The sequence below is a fragment of the Bidens hawaiensis genome, unplaced genomic scaffold, assembly GCF_021521415.1.
Source record: "Bidens hawaiensis isolate Kalapana, Puna unplaced genomic scaffold, B.hawaiensis_p1.1 tig00034315_1, whole genome shotgun sequence".
Classification (NCBI taxonomy): Eukaryota; Viridiplantae; Streptophyta; class Magnoliopsida; order Asterales; family Asteraceae; genus Bidens; species Bidens hawaiensis.
The window spans coordinates 181,638-208,517 of record NW_027495942.1 but is presented as its reverse complement, the minus strand read 5'-3'; the positions used below and the strand labels follow the sequence as shown (position 1 = coordinate 208,517).

The 26,880-nt window shown below is 38.8% G+C and overlaps 1 protein-coding gene across 1 annotated transcript; it reads left to right on the top strand.

The window, feature by feature from the left end:
• Positions 1–350: 350 nt before the first annotated feature.
• Positions 351–9,933, top strand: LOC143586107 (GDSL esterase/lipase At5g33370-like). Its single transcript, XM_077067725.1, has 5 exons — positions 351–585; positions 733–860; positions 4,610–4,852; positions 9,299–9,551; positions 9,644–9,933. The coding sequence occupies exons 1-5, from the start codon at positions 351–353 to the stop codon at positions 9,874–9,876; spliced, it is 1,092 nt and encodes a 363-aa protein (XP_076923840.1). The 3' UTR covers positions 9,877–9,933.
• The last annotated feature ends 16,947 nt before the right edge of the window (positions 9,934–26,880 follow it).

Below are 26,880 nucleotides of genomic sequence, written 5' to 3'. Positions count from 1 at the left end.
ATAAAAAAAGCGAGTCAAAATAATTCAGTAAATAGAGGTCCGCAACAATAAATTTTGACAATTAATATTTCAAATTTCATTACTTTTGAAGGAATTATAATTTTGATGTGTGTGATGAAACGCCTTGCAACAATAATTATAGTCGACAAAAGCAAAAGTCTATGCTGACTTTTAAACCACAATATAATATTATTGTAATGACTGAAAATATGATATATTAAATGAGTTCTCTCAAACTTGTATTTATAGACCATGAAGTCAATCAATCATGTCTATTTTCACCATTTAGAAGAGGAACGTAATAGAACCTTCAATCACCTTTTCTTTTCCTCTCTAAATTATTTTATAGTATGGATTTTCTATCCTTGTTTCTCATCTCTCTTTTGGTGATTGGGGTTAACGGGGCTTCTAAAACGAATCAACCCCGATCATTTTTTGTTTTTGGTGATTCTCTGGTTGATAATGGGAACAATAATTTTTTGGTTACTTATGCACGAGCTGACATGCCGCCTTATGGTATCGACACTCCATCACATCGTCCAAACGGCCGCTTCTCAAATGGCCGTAACATCCCTGACATCATCAGTTTCGTGTTTTTCCTTTCTTATCTATTTCTATGTGGTTATGTTTCTATACAATATTATTTTACATAATATCAGAGAATTATTTTCAACAATAGGATCTTAAATGTTTGTTTATGATATATGCGATAATTAATCAGTGCTATGACAGGTGAGCATTTGGGATCTGAACCCGTATTACCGTATTTAAGTCCAGAAATGACGGAAGCAAAGCTTCTTAAGGGTGCAAACTTTGCATCTGCAGGAGTAGGAATACTCAATGATACTGGGTACCAATTTGTAAGTTGACCTCAGTCCTCATATTTATTTGTAATAAATAAATTATAATTAGATTAACAGTATATGATTAAAATCATGTGATAACCATTTTAAAATTGAGAACTTTAGGAATTATTTTAGACCATACAAAAATTCCTTTTAAAAACAATAAAAAAAGTTTAGAAAAAAGATGAAAATAAAAAAGTAAAAAACCAAAAATTGTTATTTGTCATCCCGGTTTCATAAAAAAATATCGGTTTAGCAAATTTATACATATATGTATGATACATATTTTTTTTAGTTTTATACAAGTTATTCATTTATACAATTAAGATAAATAATAATATATATATGTGTACATTATGTAAGTCAAGATTAAATATAAATATACATGTGTGTATAATTAGGGTTTTTTTTATGAAACCGGGATGAAACTAAATTTTTTGGTTTTTTAACTTTTTTAATATTTTTGTTTTTTATGTTTTATAATTTTTTAAAAGATTTTTTTTGTGGCCTAAAATGGTTCTCAAATTTTCTAAATTTCAAAAAAATTTCTTAGGATTCTCACCCTATATAATTGCGTCATAACAGATAAATTTTATGATTTCGGAAATCTTATCTTACTAAATTAATAAACAAAAATAATAATGCTTAGTTGGCTTAACCACATTCAATCTTAACATAAATCTTCTAATTTCTCTTCTCCTTAATTCATGTTATCGATGGGTCACGGGTATAAATAGTTTGACCCATGAGTTACCACATTTTCAATATATACATTAATGACCATTTACAACAATTTGATATCTAAAATATAATTATCCATAATGTATACCTTAGTTTTTATTAAATAAGTCAACATATTTTAAACAATAAGGACTCATAAATTCAGTTTGAATTATCAAAAGCTTCTCACTTCATATATGTATAAAGTTTTAATTATGCTATTTAATTTAAATTTTCAATTATGTGATTATTTAATTTTGAATATTTAATTTAATATTCTTAACATAATCGTTTTAAAACTAACACTGAAACATGATTAATTATAACTAAAAAAATTGGAGTCCTACAATTCATGTTTTTTGCTGAAAAATTATAATCCGAGTTAGAAACCATCAATTTGATTTTTCTTTTTTACTACATAAACACCTATCACATAATAAATTTCAACAAAAGAAATATGATCACATACAAAAACAACTTTTCATAGTAGTTACATTCATATGACATGTATCAATCATTCTATATACTTCTAATTTTTTGGTTTTATTATTGTTGTGGATATGTTTTTACTGCTTCTTCGAACTCATAGTGGTATTGAACTCATATCATTATTTAATTCGTGTTTATTTTCCATGTGAATGTAAATTTGAGATTCTAGCATTTTTAATGTTTGTATTACATATTTTATTTTTTTACCTTTAATTTCGCATGTATATTTAAAATAATAAACTTTATTAATTTTTTTATTTGACAAATCCCGTGTAATACATTAGTTCAAAAGCTAGTTGAAACATATAACATAACAAGCTATTTTTTTTATATTAAAAGTTTGATAACAACCTTTAGATGCATGAATAATGTCACATGCACATTAATTACCAGCACAAAAATTTTCTAAATCTATTGTACTTTTGTTATTGAGAAATCAGTATCTATATACTATATAATAAATAAAAGTTTTCTCATGTCACATGTCATTCTCTTATGCATTCTTATTCTTTCTTCCTGTCTTTCTCTCCTATTAATTATATATACTTTTTAAAGTTCTTTATATATTTTTTTTTGTTTAATGATTTCTCTTATTGCTTTTACAAAACGTATTTTATATTTTTTTAAAATATTAAGTTTATTTAAAAAAAAAATTTATAAGCCGAACATTTTCATTATTTAACGGGTACATTATTAAAAACACGTGAATTTTTAATTGAACCCGACCCGTCTTTTTTCACCTGTAACCGTAATATCTTTCTTTATATCCAAATTTTGTCGATCAAAACCTTATCAATTATCCTTTACTATACATTCTTCAACTAATCGAACGTTTTCTTCTAGTGATGGTTGGTTCGTATCGATTGTACTGTTTATGTTCTCATAATACTATTTTATTTTAGTTGCTACCATATTTTTAGTGTATTATCTAATTTTGTATCAAAAGAAGTATTTAAAGATTTATGATTTATGTTTAAGTTTGTGAATAGTGGTTATAACTTAATTTCGTATTTACTTAATGTATTATTCAACTTTATTTATCAAAAGTATCACTTTCAAAATTTAAGTTGTCCAACCCGTGTAAAACACGGGTACATAACCTAGTTATTACTATAGATAGTGGTTATGTTAATGACGGATAAGTGCCTACCTTTTCTGAGGGGTCAGGTTCGACTCTTGAAGTCCCCGAGTTTTCTATTACAGTGTATTTACTCAAGAGAGGCTTCTCTTGTGGAAGGTACAACATCTGTCTAGTGACAGGTGGCTGGAAATTTTCTCGGGAAACGTCAAGCCAAACTCGGATGCCAACGTAGGTCCGGTTAAAACAACATAGTCTGACCTGAGTGGGGTAGTGGGGCTCCTCAGTAAAAAGTTGCGGTCTAACTTAACAATGAAATTCGTCGTTAAAAAAAATGATAAAACACAAAGTTTGGTGGTGCCAGAGCTATTATTGGTCTAGGTGGTGCAACATTACTGGCCATGCCAACTTTTTATATATTTATATTTTATTGTTTTATGTTATAGTATCGTAACAAATGTAACCGAAAATCAATCGAACTCGTGACGACTTACTGATGCAGCGTTTAGACCGACAACACTTGGGTTTTACAAAGTCCCGGGTTGTACCGACTCTCCGCTGCAACACCGGGTTTTTATTGACTGAATAAACGTCGTTTTAAGTATTTTAATTTCCTTATATGTTAGTTTGACGAATTTATTTTTTGGGTTTAATTTTGATACCGTTACAAACATAACTGATACCGATCGAATACATGTCTACTCACCGCCTCATCGCTAGGGTTTTACCATTTACCGACCGAATAAACGTTGTTTTAAATATATGTTTTTATATGTTAATTTGGTGATTCTTTTTGGGTTTTAACGTTTAGAATTTACCAATTTTGTTTATACTATAACCAGTGTGACATGTACGACAACATATCACAATTGCCCCGTCGTAACGCGTCAAATAACATGCTACTTATTAATAATATTGAACTAAAATAAATCTAAATAGTTTTTATTAAAATATAAAACACAAAAATCTTTAAAAAAATTAGCACACCGATAGGTTTAACACGAAGTGTATGAAGAAGCTTATTTCTTCAGTTCAAGAATATAATTGGTCGTGTTTGGTATGAGTTTTGTGATGTCGGTCTCCTACTTGATTGTAAATTATATTTCATATCCAATTTAATATCTATTGGTCATTGGGTACTTGATTTCTTATTACCCGTTCGGTTCATGGGGTTTCTTACAGGTTTATAATTCACCATTTAACTACTGACGTGGTTAAAAAAAATATCCATTGAGATTTTCATGATATGAACCCGATCTAAATCTCATAAAAAACCAATTTACTATATAAAGTGCATTAGTCCTAACAAATCCCTATTTATAATAATTTCATGTTTACTTGAGTAACACAATTTTAACGTTGTTATGGTAAGGTTTAAACCTTGAACATTCAAAATTGATATCGTATCAAATATCAATTTAGACATTGAAATTGCACATTGAGTAAACCTAGCAAAATAATAATCGACTGTGTGCAGGCAAACGTGCTTCGGGTGGCTGTGCAAATACAGTACTTCAGAGAGTATCAACAAAGAATAAGTAAAATAGTAGGTGAAAAACAAGCAAGGGAGCTTGTAAACAAAGGTTTGGTCCTCGTATCACTAGGTGGCAATGATTTTGTGAACAACTATTATTTGACTAGTTTCTCCGCAAGGCGCCAACAATATAATCTTCCTGATTATGTTTCCCTCCTCATATCGGAGTATCGCAAGATTATGATGGTAAGCTTTAATAAATTCATTATTTAAGTTTAAAAGGATATGCAATGTGCATGTGAAAACCACTAAATCATAAGTTCGTATTTATTTTATTTACGATATTCACTAATGAATTATATATATATATATATATATATTGAAAAGATCCAATACACTAATCCTTAACGTACATTAACGTACGTAAATCTTGTTTTTCACGAATCGATCCATGAAATCACATCTCAACATCTCGGAATCGTCAATACATATCCAATTAATCATTGGTTAACTGAGAAAAACAGTTTTGGATCGTTAATCGATCAATTTTTTACTTTTTTCACGAAAACCGTTTTTTGAGCGTTTTAGGTTTTTGGTTGAGCGTTTAAGTTTTTGTGAGCGTTTTCTATGCGTTTTAGGTTTTTGCCTTTGTTTTTGCCTTTGAGCATCTCGCGTACCTCTCAAACGTTAGGCATTAGCGTACAGTATCTCTACCCTATATATATATATGTATGAGTTAAGTGTCATTTTAGTACATGTGGTTTGGACAACTACGCAACTTTAATACATATTCTTTATTTTATGCAAATAGGTACCTCAGTTTCCAAAGTCTTGCATTTTTAGTACTTTTTTAACCCCGTTAACTTTATCCGTTAAGTCAGGGGTATTTGTGTAATTTTATTATTATTTGTTTATTTCTTTTATTTATTCCTTCCCCATTTTATTATTATCGGATCTTAACTCATTCCTAATAACCCTAATTCTCTAAACACCAAACTGATAAACCAAATTGATTCCCCGACTTCACTCATCAGTTGTCAATAAACTGACCTCCCCGTCGCCGCCATTTCGACGACTGCTGGAAATACGCCCTCCAAGCTCACCACCTCAACCTTGACCTCCCCGGCGTCAACAAGATCCTCGCCGTCGCCGCCGTCTTACTCGCCGGAAGTATTCCCGACTGGTACCAAGTAATCCATGTTAATTGGCACTCAAACGACTCCAGTTTAATCAAACGGATGTATGATCAGCTGTACGGACTATTAAACCCTAGCGTTAACCAATTCGCCTTTGCGAATGAAGCGTTGGAGGTTGTTCGTCACGCGTGGCGGGTGTTATCGGATCCTTTGAAGAAGACTGAATTCGATGAGGCTTTGAATGATGGTTGGCGAACCACAAGAGTTCATAACCATGATTAATTTTGAGGTCTATGTGATTTTGGAGAATTAAGGTTCATATGATGATTTTGGGGATATGGGGGAAAGGGTTTATAATCAGGAAGAGAGAAAACAAAAAAAGAAAAATATAATAGTAAAATTACCCTAATATCCTTCATTTAAATAATAAAATTACACAAATGCCCCTGATTTAATGGATGAAAGTTAACGGGGTTAAAAAAAGTACTAGAAATGCAAGACTTTGGAAACTAAGGTAGCTATTTGCATAAAATATAGATTAGGTACTAAAGTTGCGTAGTTGTTTAAACCACAGGTACTAAAATGACATTTAACTCTCTCTCTCTCTCTAAATGTATATGTATAGGGTAACGATCCTAAGAGAACTCTTTGGAAATTGAGAACTTTGAGAACCATTTTGAGCCACAAAAAAAACCTCTAAAAAATATTTAAAAAAAAATTATAAAACAAAAAAAAAACAAAAAATTTAAAAAAGTAAAAAAAAAAATCAAAATTCTTATATTTGATTCCGGTTTCATAAAAAAAGAAAAAAAACTTCGTATTATACACGTATGCATAATTTCATTTAATCTCTAGTTTCGTAATGTACACATATGTACATTATCATTTACCTTAAATTGTAAATATGTGTATAAAAAACATGTATGTATATATATGTACATATTATACATATGTGTATAATTTAGCTAAAACGAGACGGTTTTTTTATTATTAAACTGGGATGATAAATAAGAATTTTTTTTTTACTTTTTCATTTTTGTGTTTTTTTTTGTTTTATGATTTTTTTTAATTTTTGGGTTTTTTGTGGTCCAAAATGGTTTTTAAAGTTCTCAATTTCAAAATAGTTCTCACATGATCCTGATCATGGGATGAGATCTAGAGAGAACTAGTAAAGAATTATTTTTAACTATTTTTAAAAAAATATTTAGTGATTTTTTTTGTTTCCTCTTTCTAATAAGGTCATATTGTTTCAAAAAAAAAACCTTAAAACTTGTCGGTGTAGTGCATATGTGTACTAATGCCTATTGAATATATACAATAGTGTTTTATTGCATATAATACAACACAATTACATTATACAATACACACTATTGAATATATGCAAATACAACACTAATAATTGTATGCAATACACACTATCACATATATGTAATACAACAATAATATACATATGCACTATATCGATTTTTTTTTGTTTTTGTATATAATATAACACTATTGTACATATAAAATACAAACAATTGCATATATGCTAATCAACACTATTGCATATATAAAAATACACACTAGTACACATATGCATTAAGAAAAAGTCGATGTATTGCATATATGCATTACAACGAGTTTTTTTTTTAAATTTTTATATTTTTTTGTGGTAAAGGATAACAACATATAAGAAGGATAAAAGGAAAAAAAAATTTAAAAATATTTTTTTTAATTAAATTAAAAGTGCTTAATTTTCTTTTTTAAAATGAGTTCTTTCTTTATCATTTCCATATATATATATATATATGAAAATTAATACACTGCTATGAAATTAATGTATTCACAAGTAAATACATTATTATTTATGAGTAAATAAAGTCTTGTTGCTAGTGATACTATTATTAAATCATAGGAATGATCACATATGCTTCGACAAATACATTATTTACAAAGTCCCTTGTATTAAGTTGTCCCTATATATTAAATGCTTTTAACATCTTGTATTAAGGTATTAAATATATATATTTAGAATTGTAAATTGTAATAAGCTTTTACAAAGTTACAAAGTGATTGAATTAACTCTAGGGATAAAGTTAAAATATAAAAGGAGACAAAAGTAAGTAGTGTGAGAAAGATTTGTAACCACATAAAAAACACATTAAAAACAAATTCAGAAAAAATAATAAAAAAATTCATAACTTAAAATATAAATAAAAAATAAAAAAATTTAAAAAACTAAAATGTTTCCGCCATCATTCCTGTTAAAAAAAGTAAAAATAAAAAAATGACGATAAAAAATAACGAAAAGACACAATGCCGAGATCAAAGACACAATGACGAAAATGAATAAAAGACACAATTATAACTAAAAAAGACACAAAATATCACAAAATATAACACAATGTCGAACTAAATATAGCATAATGTTGAGTAATATAACACAATATTAAGAAAACATGACACAATGTCAAGGGAAAAAAGACATAATCAATAACGAAAACAAACCCAAAACACAATGATAAACAAAAAGAAACGACTTTTTTCACTCACCATTGTGTGTTTTTTTAGAACAAGAAAGACAATGGGAACATTTTTGTGTTTTTTTATTGAATTTTGAGTTATGATTTTTTGTTAATTTTTTTTTTCAATTTTTTTGAGGGGTTTTTTTGTGTGAGTATAAATTCTTCTCATCTTTTTCATTTTTGTTTTCCTTTGTAAAATAACTTGACCCATCACTCCAGATGCTTGAACAGAAAAACATTAATTTCAATTGTTCAACTTTGATTCAAATTATAGAATAGTTTATTCTAATTTTTAATCTTTCTGTTTATATTGTATTCTTTTACTTCTAAGAAAAAGTGAAAATATAAATTTTTCTTGGTATATTTAATGAAAGGAGGTAATGTGTATAGGACAAACGCTTAAAACCAGTCCAGTACTCCAGTCATGTTACACTACTCTTTTTTCTTTATTGTGTTAGTAATCACACTACTTTTTAAAATTAATTTTTTATAAATATAGATGCAATATAATTCATTATTTTTTATCAAAACATTTAACTAATATATATACAAAAGTTTTTATGTACCGAATATTGTTGAAACGCACAACAAAATATATTTTGGAAATACTACATGTTTAGAGTAAAAGTAACTTAAATGAAAAATAAAAGTTCAAATCAACCAACAATCCATTTTTAAAATTTAAATAACATATATGTGGAGGTTTGCCAACATTATAGAGGTGTATTATTTGTTTTTGTATTTATTTTGTTACTACTTTCACTTAAATTTGTTCTATAGTATATGTTTTATTGTTTTACAATAACCTCCATTAACCACCCAAATTAGAAAGCAATATACTCTACTTATCAATGTACTCTTAATGATCAGTAAATGCTTAATAGAATGCTAGATCGAACATGTTAAATTAGTATGTGTGTCAAACGACATACGTACATACATATTACATATTGATTTAATCCGTGTTAGAAAATATTGTTGGAGAGTGGAGACCTTATTGATTATGATAGAGAAATATATATAGTTAAAATAACAATCACTTTTAACAGAATTTGTATGAGAGTGGAGTTAGAAGGGTAATTCTAATGGGTACTGGACCACTGGGCTGTGCACCAGCAGAGATGGCTCTACACAGTTCAAATGGTGAATGCGCTGGCGAGCTTCAGGCTGCATCAGAGTTGTTTGAACCACAACTTGTCCAATTGGTTCAAGAGGTTAATGCTAAACTTGGTGATCATGTTTTCATCGCAGCCAATACCAAACTTATGCATAATAATATCATCACCAATCCTCAAGCATTTGGTAACTGAGAACGCCGTAACATATTTATCTTAACTAATTATTATTCAGTTTTAATCTACCTTTTTTGATCGTTTAATTGATTATGCATGCAGGATTTGAAAACTCAAATACAGCATGTTGTGGACAAGGACCGTTCAACGGCTTGGGCTTATGCACTCCATGGTCGATGTTGTGTGACAACAGAGACAAGTTTGTCTTTTGGGATGCGTTCCACCCGACAGAAAGAGCGAGTAGATATATCGTGGAACAGATGATGAATGGTGCAGACGAGTACATGAGACCCATGAACATAAGCACCATAATGCACCTAGACTCCAACATGTAATATGTTGATTTGAAGCTCATATGCATCTTCTTAAAAGCTACAATTGTTGTGAGTTTAAATCTACAATTGTTGTGAGTTTAAATCTATGGTCAATTAAATGAATTAGCTTGGATGTGCTTTCTTAGATTATTCTAAGTGTAGACGGTGTGGCAGTCGGGATTAGAGGCGTTCATGGTTCGGTTCCAAACTGTGAAATTGCCCAAACCGCTCATTGGTTCGGTTTTGCGGCTGGTTTTTTACTTTAGCTTTCGGTCGGCTGGTTCCAAAATCTAAAACCGCAATGAAGGTTTGCAGGGCCGTCTTCGAGAATTTAATGCCTCGACCGAGCCAAAATAAAAGGGCCCGTAGGTCCTAACGAGTAATGAAATAAAAAGACCCATAGACCCAATATCTCAAATGGTTTATGGGTAAAAAAAAGACTGGACTCAATATCTAATAAGCGGATTACGATTTATACGTATTTTATAAATTTTTTTTAATCTATATCTTATATTAGTTCTAATTATAATTAAACTAGTATTTAAACCCGCCGCGTTTGCGGCGGGGTGGGTTTAGGGTTACATTTTACCCATTTGTAGTTGCTAATATGTAGGCATACAAACCGCATGATTTACATTTTACCCATTTGCGCTGGGTCTTGAAGATGGTAATATATAGGCATAGAAATTTGAGATTATAATATCAGATGTTACAAAATGATCTTAGATGTTGCAATCATTAGTCATTCGACCTATCTTGACGCATGCATTTGATATCAAAGTCTCAATTACAGTGACCGTGAAAATCATTAGCATCGGAGTAACTCTGACATGGTGGTCGGACTAATTGTACAATACTTGAGTGTAAATCTTCATTTAGCTTGAAAGTGGCCATAAACCATATTGACATATAAGGCACCTGCAAATATAATGGTTATGAGTAAACAAATAATTAACACATATGACCTAATAATAAATCAAGAAAACCTTTTACTTTGAAACATATACCGAAAATCAAGAAAAAATTCTCAACTATTTATAACCTATAAGAATATGCTTAATGGCTATATACTTACTCGACTATATTTAAATAAGAGCATCACATGTACTTTCTATATATAAATAAGACGGTAGTTACTATGTATCAACATCACAACTCTTACATCTTCTCAATTTCAGGAAATTAAAATAAAAAAAACGACAAAAAGATTGTCCCAAATCGCTCCTGACCAACAATGTCCTAGATTTGCAGTTTCAGCTTCATTTGTTTGCCACCAACCTCTATAGTTTTAAACTTAAAATCAACACTACATTAGCAAAGATCAAAGTATTATTATCAATATTCCCTTAGACAACTTATAACTGTAAATGCAAACTTGCATCATGTTCGAACTCAACTAAATTTGATAAATTAATAATGTCAAGGAGCAATAATCCAATGCTCGTCAAAATTACATAAACAATGGTAATTTAGTAAAACACCCATGCAATTCAAATTGAAATTTAGGCTTTTAATCACAAAACATAACATGCAGGTAAAAAACACACAAATAGAAAACTAACATCAAACCAAGCAGGATGAAAGCACTTGTCCATATATTATACCTCAATTGTAAACAGGGGAAGGAAAGCAACAAACCGAAACACGTGCCTGTAACTTTGTCGCCGAAAACGTCTAACAAATCATCGACCATTGCAATTTCGGCGCTGGATACCTAGAATTAAACCGTCATGAAAAAAAGACACATCAGATTTGCAAATGATTTAAGTTTTGTAATTAAAAGCCAAAATTTTGAAGTGCTTGATTAAGAAAAAAATATAAAAAATTGCTTATAGGTTCCTATACCCGCCATTAGGGACTGGCCACCCGCGCAGCATGGCTACACGCATAAGGCTCAGACTCATAATAATTCAGTAGTCACCTGAAGAAGGAATGAGCAAAGCCGGGAACATTCCCGCATAAAGGCGGGAGGGGGAAAACTCCCGCCTAAATGAGCCAGTCCGTATAATAATGGAGGATCTTTTGTGTGATACCTGACGAGGTATGGACAAAAGATCTGACCAACGATACGACAGCTCACTGACAGCAGCATGGCAGACAACACGCCACAGCACTGTGACCAATAGCCGCCGCCTGCTCACCAACTCCTGCCATACCACGTGCCTAGCCTGTAGTTGGTGGAAAAGGAAAAGTGAACAGCACGCCTGGTCACTGTCAGCCGCTGCCTATCCACCAATTACTAGCAGAGCACGTGCGTAGGCCACAGTTGGCAGAGTAGTAGACCGGCTAAACCTCCTTGGAAACCCACCTTCGGCTATAAAAGACATCAAATGGTAATATCATTTCATCATCTAATATCTTGTATAATTTACCTGATAACTGCTCTAGTATTAATAATATACTTTTATATTCAAAGAGTAATATAGACTGATTCTCACGCCGGAGGGTGGTCACAAGGAGGAACCCCCCCCCTTTCTTAGTGACGAGCTCACGGTGTCTGTTTTGCAGGTTATCGGAAGAACCATCTTGCCGGAATTAACCCCTCGTGGGAAACGTCTATCTAACCCTCAGGTTACTCGTAATCTGTCGGGGTTCGACTGGTGTTTCTTCATTGGCGCCATCCGTGCATAAAGCTAGAACTTTATTTTTCTCCAGTTTTTTCAAAATTTCTGGAAAGATGGTTATGGATACTCCGGTCCCAAAACCGAGTAACCAAGAGACTCCGGTAATTATGACCCCAGCTATAAGGGGGAATACCGAGTACACAAACTTTACGAACACTACCCCAGCTACCCAAGCCGGGGCAAGTGAAGTAAATAATCAAACACTGGGATTCACCGATACCCAGTTAGAAAATCAACAGACGAGGCTCCCCTGCCAAACACTCGATGAGGTTAAAGCGTGGGCCGAAGCACGTCAAAAAGAGTTCCAAGCTGAGTTGGATGAACGTTTACGTTCACTCCAACAAGTGGAAGAATTCGAGTACGACGATGATTCGGAGGAATCCGAGGAAGACGCGAACCCTCGTCATAGGGCGAAAGGGAAGCGTAAAGAAACGGATTCCCAACCGAGAAGGCGTTTTGGAGAAGCATTCAGTCTAATAAACGTAGGCAACAGCCCGCGGGACTTCTCCAAAACATTCACACCAACTGCGGCAAGGGCGGGAACGTCCAAATTCGCAAGGGACATTGCGGAAGCAATCGCCCCAAGAAGTGCCAAGCAAATGTCCAACATAGGCACGTACGATGGTATTTCTGACCCTGACGATCACTTGAACAGATTCATCGCGGGGGCGACCGTCAGTAACTGGACGGAACCTACGTGGTGTTATATGTTCCAAATGACGCTGGTCGGAGCAGCTAGAGCGTGGTTCGACCGTCTGCCGGTCCACCACATCTACGATTGGGCAGACTTCCAACAGAAGTTCAGCCAACACTTTAGTCAGCAAAGAAAGTACACTGAGGAGCAGTGGACAATCCTCAAGTGCGTCCGAGAGGAGGAAGAATCTTTGCCTGACTTCATCACTCGCTTCAACTCGAAGAAGCTAAGCCTGGGCAACGTTAGCGAAGATCTCGTTCGCGCCGCTTTCATCCAGGGCGCAAACGACCCCGAACTCATCCGCACCCTGACGGGCAAAGATGGCATGCCATCCACATGGGATGCCATCATGACCGCGGCTAAACGCTTTGCGGAAACCGAGAGGCAACTGGGTAGAGATCTTCCACAAAGCACGAACCTCTACACCCAGAAGACGAGGGAAAACAACGTCCTTACCGCCCGATTAAACAAAAAGCGGAAGCTGGGCATTTGGCAGTCAAGGGTAAACTTTGACACCCCGTCCGGTTTCCAACATCGGTTGGGCGGAAGAGATAACGTGAAACCGGAGAAGAACGCCAGGTGGACGCCACTCACAAAGAGTGTGACCGAGATATTCGCCACGGAGGAGCTCCCGTGGCCAAAGGCTCCGTTTATCCGGCATCGCCACAACGCGGATCGGAGAAAGTATTGTGATTTTCACAAAACCAAAGGCCACAACACTGAGGAATGCTTAGACGTAAAGGACTTGGTCGAAGCATTTGTCAAGGATGGGACACTCGCGCACCTTGTGGCGAAGTGAGCGTCGAGCAGGCTGATGCGTGAACCCCAGCTGGGGAAACGCATGAATAAAAATCGCAGCTTCAACGGAGACCACATACTGCGTAAACAACGAGATCCCGAACAAGATACATGTCGGCTCGATGGTGCTCCCATCCAAGCCACGCCTAATGGGAGCTCAATTACACAGTTTGTATGTAGATCAATTCCAAATTTGTAAAGAAAAGGCCTAGAGCCACTTCTAATGGAAACGATTCTCCTTCAAATTGAAGCTGATTTTACATTTATATTTTATGAACTTTGCACATGGAGATGCCGGTATCCGCCGCATCAAGTGAAGAATCGTTGCGCAGGGAAGGCGGCAAAACCCGCACAAACCCAAAAGCATCAAACCTTCACGCAGGTCAGTTAGAGGGGAAAGGTTCAGCCATCCCACTATGTGAAAGTGCCGGTATATCCGCATGAATCCTGGTAGAGGAAGCTGAACACTAACCTATTAACAACCACGCGTTGAACGGTCGATTCGAACACTAATGCCGGTAGTCATCGCATCAAGAAGAGTCATTGCGTGGGGAAGGCGGCAAAACCCGCATAAACCCAAAAAACGACAGAACCTTCACGCATGTCAGTTAAAGGGGAAAGGTTCAGCCATCCCACTATGTGAAAGTGCCGGTATATCCGCATGAATCCTGGTAGAGGAAAGCTGAACACTAACCTATTAACAACCACGCGTTGAACGGTCGATTCGAACACTAATGCCGGTATTCACCGCATCAAGTGAAGAATCGTTGCGTGGGGAAGGCGGCAAAACCCGCATAAACCCAGAAAATGACAAGACCTTCATGCAGGACAGTTAAAGGGGAAGAGTTCAGCCATCCCACTATGTGAAAGTGCCGGTATACCCGCATGAATCCTGGTAGCGGAAGCTGAACACTAACTCATTAACAACCGCGCGTCGAACGGTTAAAAGTCATTCTGAAAGGATAAGGAAAAACCTACGCGCAGGTCAGACATAGGTAAAGTTTAGCCATCCTACCAAGTGCAAGTGCCGGTCCTATCCGCACACTCACAAAGGGGGAAGCAAAACTTCAACCTACTGTCAACCACATTCAAGGTTAACTTATTTTAAACACTTGGGAAATCGCTAATTTAAACTAACTATGCAAGTCATATAAGGTTGATAAAGCAATGAACCCAAAGGAAATAACAGTCTTATCCACAAAAAGATTTGTATTTCACAAAAGATATATTACAAGAATGGCCGGGTAACTACCCGCCTACAAAACAAAATCTAGTCTATCCTAGCAGCGGGAAGGGATCTTCAGAATCAAGCTTCAGGACCACTTCCACTTGGACCCGCCCCATCAGTAGAGCGTGGCGGTTCAAGGAAAGCCTTGAGGATAGCAAGTCCATCATCAGCAGCAGCGACTTCCTTCACCTTCTCCACCACCGGATGCGGGAAGGCGGCATATTGGTTCACCGCTTGGTCATATGCAGCTTCGGTGTCCACATCGAACAAAGGGAAGTTGGAAGGCGGGACGCCTTTCTCAACGAACCCTAGACCAAGCAGGAAGCCGGCCTTTTCCCCATCCTCATGAGAAGCGTTGAGGGCTGCGCTCATGGCATCATCGTAAGTAGTCTCTGAGAAGACCCGATGCACAACCTACAAAGAAAATACAAGTGTCAAACACCTTTTCTATGTACAAAGGAAAGCGTGAAGACGTAAAGCTAAACATACCTGAGTCAACGCTTCTCGAAGAAGCCATTCCTTGGCAACCAGAGCTTCTTGAAGGGCGGCTTGAGCTTGGGTGCAGGCGCGTTCGGCTTCGCTTTTGTTAAGGTTGGCAAGTAGCACTTCCTTTGCGGCAGCCTCTTCGACGCCCTTAAGCTTCCGCTCGGTATGGTCAAGCACGCCCCTCTGGTCCAGGATCTCTTGGAGCTTCTTGGCATCTTCCATCGCCAAGGCATCATGAGCACGTTGGAGAGCCTCTAATTTGGCCTTGAGCTCCTCGTTCTCCACGCGTAAAGGCTCAGCAACGGCTTCAGCCTTGGTGGCCCTCTCGGTTGCGTTCCTCGCAGTCTCCTTAGCCAGCCGAAGCTGTTCGTTAACAGCTTGGGCAGCCTTGGAGCGGGCCTCGAGTCGCGCTTGAACCTCAACCTCAAGGGCCTTGAAGGCCTTCTCCTTCTCCGCAGCAGCTGCGGCCAACTATTGGTTCTCCTCCCGAAGAGCCCGCGCTTGAGATACTTCCTTGGCGCGAGCTGCTTTCAACTTGTCGTTTTCACGACAAAGCAGCTCGACGCGCGGCTGCATCCGGGCCTGGAGAACCCGAAGCTCATTGGTTAGCCTACCCTCCTGGTAGCTAGCCATGGCTTCCCCCAACGCACCATGGGGAGCAGCGTGGCGAGCCCATTCCACGCACTCCACAGGGGTACGAAGGGTTGTTCCTCGGCGGATGTTCCATCGCGGAACATACACTTCATTGGAATCCGACACTGCAAAAGAAACAAAGCAGTTAGGAAAAAGAAGAAATATATAAGAAAGGCCAAAAGAACCCTACGCACCTGTAGGGTCGATCACAGGCCGATAGCCACCAAACCCATCGCCTGAACCTAAGGGAAATCCATCCAAAAGGTCGGGCAGATGGGAAGGTGACAAAGATTGGCGAGAAGCCCCGCGCGTACCTGATGGGCCGGCCGTCGTTGCCGGTGGCGGAGGCATAGTAGCGGCCGCCGTGGTTGCCGCCGCAGTCGCCGCCGCAGAATCCGCAGCATTCGTAACCGCCGGCTCGGTGAAAGATGCTGTAAAAATCGCACTTACCACCGGCGGTGACGTCATCTCAGCTGGAACAGTCGGCTCAAGGGAGTGAGCAACTGATCCAGCGGAAGCAGGCGCAGGCGCCTGGGTCGTCGCCTCAGGTAGGCTGACCGAGCCTACCGTCATTGGCGGAGAGGTACTCCTCTGCGCTCCACCCTGGAATGCGTCAACATCCACACCTGCGCAAGAAGATAAGTGTTTCAATAAATTCATGAAGTATGATAAATCTACAAAGATAAGGATGTTTGTACTTACGGGTTTTCTTGAGCCTGAACGTACGGACGGGCGGGGACGAGCCCGATGGAGCCGGTCTCATGATGCCGGTCACCGTCGTCGTCGTTGGTTCTCCGGAGGCAACAGTCGTAGCCTCCGGAGCAGTGGTCTTCTCACCACCGGGGTTCCCCGCCACCTCTTCACTATCTGACTCGGTGTCAGAAAGGGCTCAATGCCCAGAATTCGGCACACCCACTCGAAGTGCCGAATCTTGGCAATCGCCATCGGATGCACCTCGGTCAGGTGCACACCGTGCCTCTCCAGGACACGGTACACAAACTTTGTCAATGGGAACCTAAGGTTCCCATAAACAAAGAATGCAGCATATACCCCGATCTTGCCACTGGGGGCATCGTACACAGTCTGCTAAGGTTCAGGAAACTCAGGCTCAAGAGACTCAAGCATGAATTTCCTGACGACATACTGGTACAGATCGATAGGTAGAGCACACTGGCACTCGCCAGCAGTACTCCTATCGTCGGCTACAGCTTCAGCATCATGGGAAGACATATTGCAGAGGAAGAAGAAACGATTTCGGAGGAATGCTCAACTAAATAAGAGAGTATTCACCAGAAATCGCCTTAGAGATGAAGAGAAGAAGTGAAGATGTGAATTACAAAGGACCCTCTTCCCCTTTATATAGTGATCGCAATTAATGCGATGAATTTAATGCGGAGGAGAGAGAAATTGAAGGTGCAATGAAACCGTGACATGTGGCACCAGGCAAGCTGGCAACAGCTGTTGAAAGGACGAGTGCCATTAATTTTGCGGCCACGCGCCCGAAAAATCGCGCCCACGCGCCGTAAAAAGCGTCTGGAATGACCATATAATGTCACGTCACCATAACTTCCAGCACGTCCTGACACAGTCAGAAGAAACCGTCGCACGACGACTGTTCTTATCCTTTCACCAACTCTTCAAATTTCAAAAATTCAAAAAGATTCGAAAAGTAAGCGGGAAAAACCCCTTACCCTGGCTATCCAGTTGACCGTAAGACGGCTGCGGGTACAGTGTTAAGGCAAAACCCTTCATATACCTAGCACCTGCAGGGAACAGAGGCCAAGAATACCCAACTATGAAGTCGGGTGCGGGTACAGTGTTAAGGCAAAACCCTTCACATACCTAGCACCCGCAGGGCACGGAAACCGGAAAAACCCAATTATGAAGCCGGGTGCGGGTACAGTGTTAAGGCAAAACCCTTCACATACCTAGCACCCACAGGGAAGTGAAGCCGAGAAAATCTTGGCATTCCACCCAACTACAAAACGGGCACAGGTACAGTGTTAAGGCAAAACCCTCCACATACCTAACACCCGTAAAAAGTCATACCTCGGCACCCAATTGTAAGTCGGGCGCGGGTACAGTGTTAAGGCAAAACCCTTCACATACCTAGCGCCCGCAGGGGATTAAACGCCAGGAACACCTCGGCAACCATAAGTCAGGTGCGGGTACAGTGTTAAGGCAAAACCCTTCACGCACCTAGCCCTGCAGGGATTTAACGCCAGGGATACCTTGGGAGTAAAGTAACTAATAAGACGAAGTGCGGGTACAGCGTCAAGGCAAAACCCTTCGCATACCGAGCACTCCATGGGAATTGAAACCAAGAAGGATCTTCTGGGCCATGCTTGCAGAAACGGGATTAACATCCCCGCATAGCGGGAACGTCAAGAACTAGATTGTTTGAAACTTCAGGATGGAATTGGTGGTTATAACATGATTGATCACTATGTTCAAAACCACCAAGACCTCATGGAGAATCTACACAAAAGGTTCTAAACGCTCCTGACTTGCGGGGAGGTTACAGACCTATCCGCATCATCCCAGAGATCAAGCAGAACATTGGGAAATTCTGCGTGACATTGGGAAACCCGTGGGTAAGACTTCCCGCGGAAAACCCATAAAACTAAACCCTTTTCAAAAACCCCTTGCTTAAGTCCAAAAGTTCACCTCACTTTATTAAACATTCATGAGCAGAACATTGGACTGGGGGGACTTGAAGAGGTAGGTCCCAGCAGAGGTGGTTAGGACCCGCAAGACTTCCTTAAAAGGAGACGTCTGCGCAGTTGAACACGCAAGACTCCTTAAACGGACGTCTGCGCAGTTGAACCCGCAGACTTCACCATAAGGACGTCTGCGCCGCGACCTACCAAACCCGCAGGACCCACCACGCTCAGAGTTGTGACGACCTCACATGCGGTACGCAAGCTGGTCCTGCAGGAAATGCCTCCCTATGGTTTCCAAGTATCCGCCTGTTCCCGCAGGTGCGGATACCCGCCATTAGGGACTGGCCACCCGCGCAGCATGGCTACACGCATAAGGCTCAGACTCATAATAATTCAGTAGTCACCTGAAGAAGGAATGAGCAAAGCCGGGAACATTCCCGCATAAAGGCGGGAGGGGGAAAACTCCCGCCTAAATGAGCCAGTCCATATAATAATGGAGGATCTTTTGTGTGATACCTGACGAGGTATGGACAAAAGATCTGACCAACGATACGACAGCTCACTGACAGCAGCATGGCAGACAACACGCCACAGCACTGTGACCAATAGCCGCCGCCTGCTCACCAACTCCTGCCATACCACGTGCCTAGCCTGTAGTTGGTGGAAAAGGAAAAGTGAACAGCACGCCTGGTCACTGTCAGCCGCTGCCTATCCACCAATTACCAGCAGAGCACGTGCGTAGGCCACAGTTGGCAGAGTAGTAGACCGGCTAAACCTCCTTGGAAACCCACCTTCGGCTATAAAAGACATCAAATGGTAATATCATTTCATCATCTAATATCTTGTATAATTTACCTGATAACTGCTCTAGTATTAATAATATACTTTTATATTCAAAGAGTAATATAGACTGATTCTCACGCCGGAGGGTGGTCACAAGGAGGAACCCCCCCCCCTTTCTTAGTGACGAGCTCACGGTGTCTGTTTTGCAGGTTATCGGAAGAACCATCTTTCCGGAATTAACCCCTCGTGGGAAACGTCTATCTAACCCTCAGGTTACTCGTAATCTGTCGGGGTTCGACTGGTGTTTCTTCAGTTCCTAATAGTATGTGCTACTAATGTACTAAAGGTAGACGAACCTTCACAGAAAACAAACACGTAGAACGGAAAAAAATACCACAAACCACGTGAAAGTTGCTCAAACTGAAACCTGTGAAAAAAAAACACCATTATGCATGAGTAGACAATTCCAGTAAATTTATATGCATTAAACACCAATATCAAAGGGCTAGACATTCAAAAAAAAATTGTTTCTTCAAAAGTAAACTTATATAACGTTTAACAATTTACATACATGCATAGATAACATTCCTATTACCTAAATCCATCTGGGATCCCATCAATTTCTGAAATCAGAAGCTTCTATTTTAACCTCAGATAATTTGTAAGACAGTCACATACCTTAACTTTGTTATAGGGTTTCTGCGATTTGGGGTTTTTACGGCCACCGGAAGTCGGCAGATTTTGGACACACAGACGCAATGAAACATCACCGTCCTAAATAATGTCATCCATTGAAGTCGAAGTCCATGCAATTTGCCCAATTCAAGCCCTAAATAATGTCATCGTTTATAGATTCAACTACATTAAAAACCAAAATCAACAATTGAATGAACAAAGAAACTTTTACCAAATCGGTGTAGCTCAAATATATTAACTTGGGTTCTTACATGATTTATGGCAGATAAATTCAACTCATAAGCGTCGGCGTCGATTACCACAACGTTAATCACGCCTCAAATCAATGAAATTGGCTCGTAAAAGAATCGTACCCACTGAACAGACAGGTTTTGATGGTTAACAGTAGTCATTCGGCGGAAAGCTTCACAGAAGATCGGAAACCACCCCCTGAGCGGCGATTGTCCATGCCCCCACCAGACCACTGCACCACACCTCTGCCACTCAGGGTTCTGAAATGGAACCCGGTAACAGTGGGTAATGACCGACGATGATCGGCAATGGATGAATCGATCGCTGGAGGCTCCGGTGGATATGATGGAGATGAGATGAACGTAAAGGTAAATCAAATAGGTAGAAAGAGAAGATGGAGATGAGATGAATGAGTGTCGGTGGGTGTACACGTTAATAACACGTCATCATCATCGTACTCAGTATATCCCACCAATAGCAAAGCTATGGTAGGGTCTGAGGAGGGTAAGATGTAGACAGCCTTACCTCTACCCCATGGGAATGTAGACAGCCTTACCTCTACCCCATGGGTAAGATGTAGACAGTCTTACCTCAACACGTTAATAACACGTGTGATCAGCAAAACTATGGTACAACTTAAGGTTCTTAATGTACAAACTAAAGCACAAACAACTTATCAAACATGGTGTACAACTTCAGCTGCAGAACTTTACTTGAAAATGTATATTTATAAATTGTGGTAAGTCATAACAATAACTTATTATGCATCATCTTCATATGCTTTATTAATTTTATTAATTGGTTAATCTAATTAAAATGGGTAGTCAAGAACAAATTGTGAAAAAACATATGTATTAAGAACTAAATATAAAAATTGTTAGTTATTTTTTGTTTTATAATTTTTATTTAATTTGGAAAAGACTTGACTCTCATGGCTATTGATATTGAAGGGGAAGAAACAACTGATGAAAGAGTTGTTGAAACAACTGATGACACAATTCTTGATATAACTAAAAAGGTAGAACCGGAATTGAATGTGCTAGCTGATGGTTACATTAAAAATTGATGCAACAACTGAGGATACACTAATATTATAACCGCCTTAACTGTTGCATCTTCATAAGTATCACCATAGGAACTTGAGAAATTATGCACTAAAAATGAGGCTTTTGTCAATATAAAACAAGCATATATCAGTTTAAAAGATCAAGTTGCAGAACTTGATAAAATTCTTGAAAAATCTAAAGGATGAGTTTGAAAATAAACTCAAAGAAGAACATCAAGAAGTTTTGAAACATGAAGCCCTAAATAAAGATGCACAACTTGAAGCTTTGTTGAGAAATTGTCAAGAGTGTGACAAAACTCTTGAGTCAAGTCAAGTCAATAATCAAAAATGGGATGACTCTTGTAATGGGTTTCAAATGTTACTCAAGCAATCAAAGAGTATTGTAAAATTTGGGATTAGTATTGCAGATGTAGGGTCACAAACCCACCCGCAAGACGTTAAGGGCCACCAACCGAAAACAGGCAATGCCGGCTAGCCGTGGAACAAAGAAAGTCGTTCGCAGGCTGATCAACAAATCGCCCTCGGGCTGATCAACAAATCGCATGCGGAAGGACTCTTACCAATTCATAACCCAGACATCATGTATGGGCGGAAGACTTGTCACCCACAAAAGAGACAGGCGTACAATAGGCAAAATCTTAGCCAATCATAGTCCAAGATTCCCTAATGGATCACGATGGCATGATAAACCAATCATAGGATGCCGGCGCCGTACTATCAAGTGACACATGTCTCCGTACGCCAGCTGGTCCACCCAATCACAAACCTTAAACATGCTCAGCCATGAGAATAGAAGGTTCAATTGAAGATGATAGCTGGTTCAATCCTTCTCAACCTCTCCGACAATAAATACCCCTTCCATACCGACGGTAAAAGGATCCACACTCTATTACTCTATTGTTCGAAACAATTACTCTTTTACTATCAATAATGATCGACATGCCGAAGGGTTGTTACGAGAAACAAACTCCCCCATTCCCCTTCTCGTAATGAGCTCACGGTGTTCTGTTTTGCAGGCTATATCAGTATTGTCTCACGAAGATCAGATTGCAGTAACCCACTCGGTTGAGATATTGGATTAACCGACGAGGTTTAAACTAGCGTTTCTTCATTGGCGACATCTATTTCAACTAGAACAAGCAATACTTCATGTTATTAAGAAGTCTTCGATCGTTATGAGCTCCGTTTAGCCTCCCCCGTTCACCCCGTCTTTGTCAAACCAATTGGGAATCACCACATGCGGTCCCAACCAAGTAGAGGAAAGATGAAATAACGTGGTTAATTAAAATGATGAAGATTACATCGAAGTTGAGCATCCGCAACAACAAGAGCAATTGTTCGCTTTTGCGGTATGCTTGGTTTTCTCACTTCAAAAGGCAATCTAAGATAGCAAACCTCGAAGAAGATCCGGTATCCTGGCTCAAGCATGAACAAGAACAACAAAGAGGGCAAGGGAAATGGGTAACACCTAGAACCCTAACTTATCCCTAAGATGAGCAGGAGGGGGGATTATCCTAGAGTGATAAAGGACCCCAATCCCGCCACCATGTCCAGGATACCGGCTTAAGTCCTAAATCGACGACCACGAAAGTGGAAGGCTTGGAGATCAGAAAGTTCAGGCCATAGGACAAGTCAAGGCAAAATTCGCAAGCGCACTTACATTCAGATTCGTAAAACCCATCATGCAAATAACTCCGCTAAAGTTTTAAGCCTACGCAAAGACAGCGGAAGCGATCATAGTGATAATGATACGTACAGTTGCCTCCATGGAAGCCAAAGCCGCTTAAAACGTTAAGTAAATTATTACTCCGATGCACACGTCGACTTCATCAAGCAGTATAGGCCCACAACCTTCGCGGAAAAGTCAAAGTTCATAACAAGGTTCGAGGAAGCTCATATCCCGTCAAATACAAAATTTCCTACCTCGATAGGGAAGTATGACCGTATGACAAACCCGAGTGAGCACTTACATTGTTTTACAGTGGCGGGTGGCATGGCTAGGTGGATCTTATCGGTATCGTGTCACATGCTCGCGTTGACTCTTCATGGAGTGGGCGAAGAATGGTTTGAAAGCCTCCCAGAGGGTTAGATTACTAGCTTCGAAGACTTGATAGCAAATTTCTCTCAGCACCTTAGCCAAGAGAGAAAACAAATGAGAGACCTTGTAGATATATTAACAGTGGTCCACAAGGACAACAAATCAATTGAAGATTTAATTACCCAGTTCAACATGGAATGCCTTATGATTGGTGGTGTTGGAAAAATATTGTCGGTTCGAATCAAGTCAACGCTGGCCGACCTGATTATGACCCGGTAAGAGTTACGCCGGGGATAACGAACACCGAACCCGCTTAAATAAGTTATCCGGACCAGACAAAATTAAATGAGATTTATTTGCTGGGTAAGGCTTTGAGGCTAGAGATTGGCTTAGGCCTATTGGGTTTAATATTAGCTAAACCTAAAACATTATTTATATATACATAATACATACGTATTATGTTATATATAGAAGAAGCAGAAGGATCTCCCTCCCTCATCCAACCTAGCTGCCGGCCACTCATCACCGGACCACCCAGCCGCTGACCACTACTCACTGTACCTCATCGCACCGCTGCGCCGTACCGCTGCCACTGCACCATTTTCCGCTGCATAGCAGCGCCGCACTGCTGCAGCCGCACCGCTACCGCCGCACCGCTGCTTCTGTTGGGTCCCGCTGTCCACACATCACTGTGAGTTGTCGCCGCTGTGAGTCACACTGCCGCTACCACCACTGTGTGACTGTTGCTACTGTGTGCTGTTGCCGGTCTCCACCGCCATCTGCTCCATTGCTACATCGGATCTCGTTTGTCGCCTAGCACTGTTTCGTTGTTCCTCAGTGTCTCACCCGGTTTTGATAACCGAGGTATAAAAGCTTAAACTTTAATCTATGGTTGCTATTGATTTATTAATCGTACTCGTATATGTTGTAATCGGATCCGATTTCGGGTTTTGGTTTATGGTTCGTTTTAGTCGTTTATTTATCCGCTGCGTTTTTTTTTAGTTCGTTCATATATATATATATATTAATATTAATTAATATCTATGAAACAAAATACTTACTAAAACGGGTTAAAATAGTTTGACCGTTTTTGTTCCGAACCACCGTTGAAACCCAACAGTGGTATCAGAGCCGCGGTTACAACATACGAGTCGATACCGGTTCGTTAAACCGGATCTACATCACAAACTTTAAATTGTTTAAAGTTTCTTGATCTTGATTTGTTTTCGGGTGATTTTAGATTTGGTCAAAGTTTTGTTTATTTTATTTGACCAAGTCAAAACGACCCGAAATTTATTTATTATGAATATGTAAATCCGGCCCCGACCTATGTTTGTTTGGTTGTTGAGCTTGTTATTTGGCCATATGGATGGTTCAAAATTGTAAACGGTTATTATATTTATTTTTCGGTTTTCTTTTGGCCATTTGAATGGTTCAAATTTGTAATAGGGCAAATTATGTTAGTATTATAAATTTGTAATAAAGAAGACGCGAAGATAACCGAGGACGAGCTCAAGGATTTCTTGGAGTTAGTGGGAGTTCGGACAAGATGACGGGATGCACAAAGAAGTCCATCCTTGTGGTTGTTTTGTGTTGTGAACCCCTTGACCCGATCGGTCTCCTTAATTGGCTCTAGCGAGACCGATCACCTTTTTGGCCATAAGGATTTACATATTATTATGCTTGGAATGTTTATTATAGGATTATAATATCACCGACCTAATACCAAATAAATTTGAAAATAAATATTTTTTATCAACCGATAATGTTTTGCAAATTAAAAGTGTTTTGATTTCCAAAACTAATAACTTAATAGATTTTCTATTAACTTAAAATTGGTTAGCCATATCGCGACAAACTTACTTTTAATAGGTTATTTAAAACTAAGTGTCCTGAGAGATGAAATGGTTCATCAATTGTCCCGATAATAAATACAGTAAAATTTGACTTTTACTCTATTTGGTAATTATAAAATTAATCCCAATATAAAACCAATAGTTATGCCAATCCTACTACAAGTCACACTTGAGGCATACTGCGAAATTTCGAGTGTTTGGAGCTACAACACCGCACTTGTTTTCTAGCCTATCCCATCAAGGTGAAAGCGTTTCGTTGACACATTCGGCCGTTTCACATGTCACTGTACTAGGACAACTATTACTTTACTCTCTTGTTACGTGCTACAGCTGTCTGGAGACTTAAAGTGGGTAAAGATGAGGCTAAACGTATCTATACAGAACATCGTTGTCACTATAGGCCTCATAACCGAGAGTTGTGCTCTATTCACAAATTGAAAATCGTTGTCAGTCTACCTAACCACTTATTAATGTTGTGTGCTACAGCTGCCTTTAATAACTGGAAACCAGATTCTCAAATTCCTATATTATTAAGGTTATTGGGTCATTAATAATAGGACTACAACGTCGAAAATACTAATTGTATTTACTTTTGCTTAATTAATCATATGTCGTTAAACGAAAACTCACCATACGCCTTAAGTCTATCCTTGAGAAGGATAAACTGAACGGTACCAACTTCATCGAATGGCACCGCAACTTGAGACTTGTTCTCACCATGGCAAAGCGCCTGTATGTTCTCGATGGACCTATTCCAACCGAGCCTGAAAACAATACAGCCGCTGCTCTAAAAGTTCTTGAGAAGCATAAGGATGACTCGGCTGATGTCTCCTGCATTATGCTAGCCACCATGACTTCTGAGCTTGCAAAAGGCTTGTAAGACTTTGGTGCCTATGAGATGCTTGAGCAACTCAAGGGCATGTTCCAGAAACAAGCCCGTCAGGAATGATTCGACACCATGAAACAACTATTAGTTGCAAGATGGCAGAAGGGTCTCCCATCAGTGCGCATGTTCTTAAGATGAAGGGGCACATCGATCAGCTCAAGAAACTTGATTATCCCCTGCCCGATGAGATGGCAGCGGATTTCATTCTCAACTCTCTCCCCATCTCTTACGACTAGTTCGTAATGAATTTCAACTTGAACGGTTGGGTGAAGAGAGTTCCAGAGCTTCACAACATGCTCAAGACAGCTGAGATGAACATTCCTTCAAGGACCAATCAAGTTCT

Excerpts from the sequence above, each read along its gene's own strand:
- LOC143586107 (XM_077067725.1), top strand. The coding sequence starts at position 351 with ATGGATTTTCTATCCTTGTTTCTCATCTCTCTTTTGGTGATTGGGGTT. Across the intron at positions 861-4,609 it reads ATGATACTGGGTACCAATTT|GCAAACGTGCTTCGGGTGGC; the intron begins GTAAGTTGACCT and ends GACTGTGTGCAG. Across the intron at positions 9,552-9,643 it reads CACCAATCCTCAAGCATTTG|GATTTGAAAACTCAAATACA; the intron begins GTAACTGAGAAC and ends TTATGCATGCAG.